The sequence below is a fragment of the Lolium rigidum genome, chromosome 5 (assembly GCF_022539505.1).
Source record: "Lolium rigidum isolate FL_2022 chromosome 5, APGP_CSIRO_Lrig_0.1, whole genome shotgun sequence".
NCBI lineage: Eukaryota > Viridiplantae > Streptophyta > Magnoliopsida > Poales > Poaceae > Lolium > Lolium rigidum.
The window spans coordinates 253,354,319-253,357,988 of record NC_061512.1 but is presented as its reverse complement, the minus strand read 5'-3'; the positions used below and the strand labels follow the sequence as shown (position 1 = coordinate 253,357,988).

The 3,670-nt window shown below is 42.9% G+C and overlaps 1 protein-coding gene across 1 annotated transcript; it reads right to left on the bottom strand.

Annotated features, from left to right (window-relative positions):
- Positions 1 to 230: 230 nt before the first annotated feature.
- On the bottom strand, positions 231 to 885 carry LOC124651424 (plant UBX domain-containing protein 10-like). The gene is made up of 3 exons (XM_047190525.1): positions 799 to 885; positions 426 to 635; positions 231 to 336 (listed from the first exon to the last, which is right to left on the bottom strand). Exons 1-3 carry the CDS (start codon positions 883 to 885, stop codon positions 328 to 330), a joined length of 306 nt encoding a protein of 101 aa, XP_047046481.1. The 3' UTR covers positions 231 to 327.
- Between the last annotated feature and the right edge of the window lie 2,785 nt (positions 886 to 3,670).

The window sequence follows — 3,670 nt, the reverse complement described above, 5'->3', positions numbered from 1 at the left end:
TACTACTGCTACATGGATGTCTCTGAGATATGTTTGAAATGCTTGAAAGCAGTTTTCAGAAAACTTCTATGCATATCTGGAGCACACTACATGTTGACAACATAACTGAATCTCAACCTTTTTCCTGTGGTCGCTTATACTATCTGAAGTGTACCAACTACAGTCAGTTGGTTTTCATTCCTTGGTATTTGCTTCATTTCCATGTGAAGGCGCAATTTCCTTATGCGTAGGTGTTCTACTCAGAGTTTCTCTTGCTGCTTGACCATGATATTTCAGGCTTGCCTTTGGCTTTACGACGATTCCCTCGTGTAGACTATTGGTGGATCTTTATTTTTCCTGCATTGGCAAAGCTTATAAGTTATAACACATCTGAAGCAGGGCATGTACATTATTTGTACAGCAGATACATGCAATTTTGTTTCTACCTGGTCCTTTCCAAGCAACTCGAGGTAAGCTGCGTCCTGCTCTTGTCGTAGCCACAGAGCCGATCTTCTGCTCTCTTCTTCCTCAGCCCCGGAGGCTGTGAATGTTGCAGCTTGCTCGTCGGCCGTCGAGGCTCTGAAAGCCACGCGTTGCTCATCAATGGTTCTCTGTAGTATCTCCACGAGCTCTGACGGCGTAACTGGCCCTTCTACCTGCAAGGAGGACAGAAGGTATGTGCTATCATACAAACACGTACAAGACATGTGAGTATCAGACCAATTTATTTTTCAGTAAGCATACTACTGTCCATATATGTGTTGTGCATCTGCTTCTTGATAGCGTGTCCATAATCATTCAGTTAAATTGGCTTCGTACCCGTTGTAGGACTGTGATGCTTTTGGCAGAGACCGGAGCAACGACGGCGCAGAACGGGAAGGTGCCGGGCTGCAGCGGCTCGGGCATGGCCGCGTCGCTGGCGCCCGACCCTTCTCCTCTGTCGGTGACCGCTGCACAGGACACGAAGTTGGCGTCGAGGAACTCCACCACCACGTCGGAGCAGAGCGTGCTCCGGCAGAAGGGCCCGGTGTACGGGTGGTCCGGGTCGTGGAGGTACACGGACACGTGCTTGCCCTCTCGCCGGGCGATCCCCAGGGCATCGATCCCTGAAAGGGGTGGTGGCCACCGTACTGCTGCTCGAACGTGCTGAAGAAGTAGAGCTCCTCCGGGACAAAGTAAGGAGTAGGAGAAGGAAGAGCAAGTGGGGACGGTTGCTGCTGGTGAACCTGGACGCCCCGTGGGCGGCTTATCGGAGCACGGCGAGCTATCTACCTCGACAGCCCTTCGATGATGCTGGTGAACCTGGACGCTGACAGCTCCTACCCCGGCCTCGCTGCTCGACGGGTTGGCAAACTAAACATGTGAAACTTGATATTTATTCAAAATGACTAGGTGTATATGTGTTGTTGCGGATCCCTCCCTCTCGCTCTCTTGCTCTCAACTATATTGTGTGCATATTGTGCATGAGACAACAAATGTTAATTAGGCACACATAAGTGGGGAAATGCACTTTGGCTCATAGGAGCATATGCTCCCATTATGTGAATCCACATTTTAAAGTATTAAAAAATTCTAAACTAAATTTTTACATGTACATCTAGACATTTTATGTTGGTACACAAGTTTTCAAAAGAAAAAACATTTTTCTGTGGCTCCTGTAAAAAAGACAAATTTTAATGTTGTAACACGACTACGTACAGGACATTTTTTTGTCTTTTTTGTACACACCACACAAAATGTTATTTTTTCACGAAAATTTGTGAACGAACATAGGATGTCACAATGTATAAGAAAAATTTTATGTCAGATTTTTTTTGACATTTCTAAAATTGTTTTTTATTATTTTCTATAATGGGTGCATATGCACGCGTGTGCCAAAATGCCACCTCCCAATATTTGTAAGTTTTTTTTTGAGGGGAACGTGGTCTATTTATTCATTCAAAGTAAAGGGTACAAAATAAGCATCCGAGGGCTCCAAACATTATTTGTGAGAACTTATTCTTTCGTGCTTCAGTATCACATATGATCGAGCTGTAGCAGCCTCTAATTCCTTCATTGATTTCCTGTACCACCGGCGCCGTATCCCAGGCCAAACACAGCTTCGACAGTTGAAGATCTTCAGGTAGAGCCAACGCTTCGTTGCACGCTAGTGCTTCGAGAGTAGCAGGATCGCTCACACCCTTGTAGACCACTGCAGACTCCACCGTCAGTAAGGCATACCGCTGCACAGGATCCCCTCCTTGTAGCTTTCCCAACAGCTCCATCAGTATTTATTTATCTAGGAGCTGCCACTGTGGGTCTTGCCGCTGTTCTGGCTGTTATAGCATCTTTGACACTACACAAATCCGTCAGATAACCTATTCACGGAGCCACTAATAGTCATTGGACTCTGAAAAATAGCCACATGAATGACTTGAGTCAATTTTCCATGCGCAAGACCGAAAGTTATGAGCATCCGAGATGTGTCAAAGTTTCTGATTCCTCGCAATCCGCATCCGTACACGTTGTCAGCGGATCTAGAGGGTGGCCCACCCTGGGGTTTTTCGGCGGCCCAGATACCGTAGCGCAAAATTGTTCCAGAGCTGGGCCTCTTCTCGCAACCTGGCCACGGCCCAAAAACTTTCCCCACTGCCTAATCGCGTTCGTCCTCCCGCACGGTCGCACGGCAAATCCTATACACCGACCAGGTCGGTCCCTACCGCGCGCCGCACACCCCCCGCGCGCGGTATGGGCCGGCCTGGTCGGCCCAGTTCGCCTCTTTTTTCTGTTTTCTCTTTCTCTTTCTTTCTTTTCTTTTCTTTTTTCTTTTCTTTTCCTTTTCCTTTTTTATTTTCTGTTCCTTTTTGTTTTTTTGTTTTGTTTCTTTTTTGTTTATATTTATTTTTGTTCAAATTTGAAAATATTTTAAATTCAGAAAAAATTCAAAATTGAAAACTGTTCAAAATTTTAAAAAAGTTCAAATTTTAAAACGTTCAAATTTTAAAACCGTTTAAATACAAAAAATGTTCAAATTTGAAATCCGTTCAAATTTGAAAAATGTTCAAATACAAAAAATTGTTCAAATTTGAAATCCGTTCAAATTTGAAAAATGTTCAAATACAAAAATGTTCAAATTATAAAAGCGTTCAAATTTGAAATCCGTTCAAATATATAAAGCGTTTAAATTTGGAAAAATGTTCAAATTCGAAAAATGTTCAAATTTCGAAAAAATTAAATCAAAATCTGAACATTTTTAAAATTTCTAAAATTTCGAATCTGAACAGACTTTGAAAATTTGTTCTCCGAAATATTTTTTTTAAAAGTTAGATATTAAAAAAGAAAAATATTAACAAAAAAGAAACAAGAAAAAAGAAAAAAACGTACCTACTACTAATGGGTCGCGGCCCAATCAGCTGGCTCGGTCGGTGGGGTGTGCGGTGGCCGTACACATCGACCAGGTCGGTGTACAGCACTCCCGGCCAGTCTTGTACACCGACACTGGTCGGTGTGTACGACCACCGCACACCCCACCGACTAGCCGTTGGTTGGGCTGCGGCCCATTAGTAGTAGGTACGTTTTTTTTCCTGTTTTTTTTTTGTTAATATTTTTCTTTTTTAATATCTAACTTTAAAAAAAAATATTTCGGAGAACAAATTTTTAAAATCTGTTCAGATTCGAAATTTTGGAAATTTTAAAAATGTTCAGATTTTGA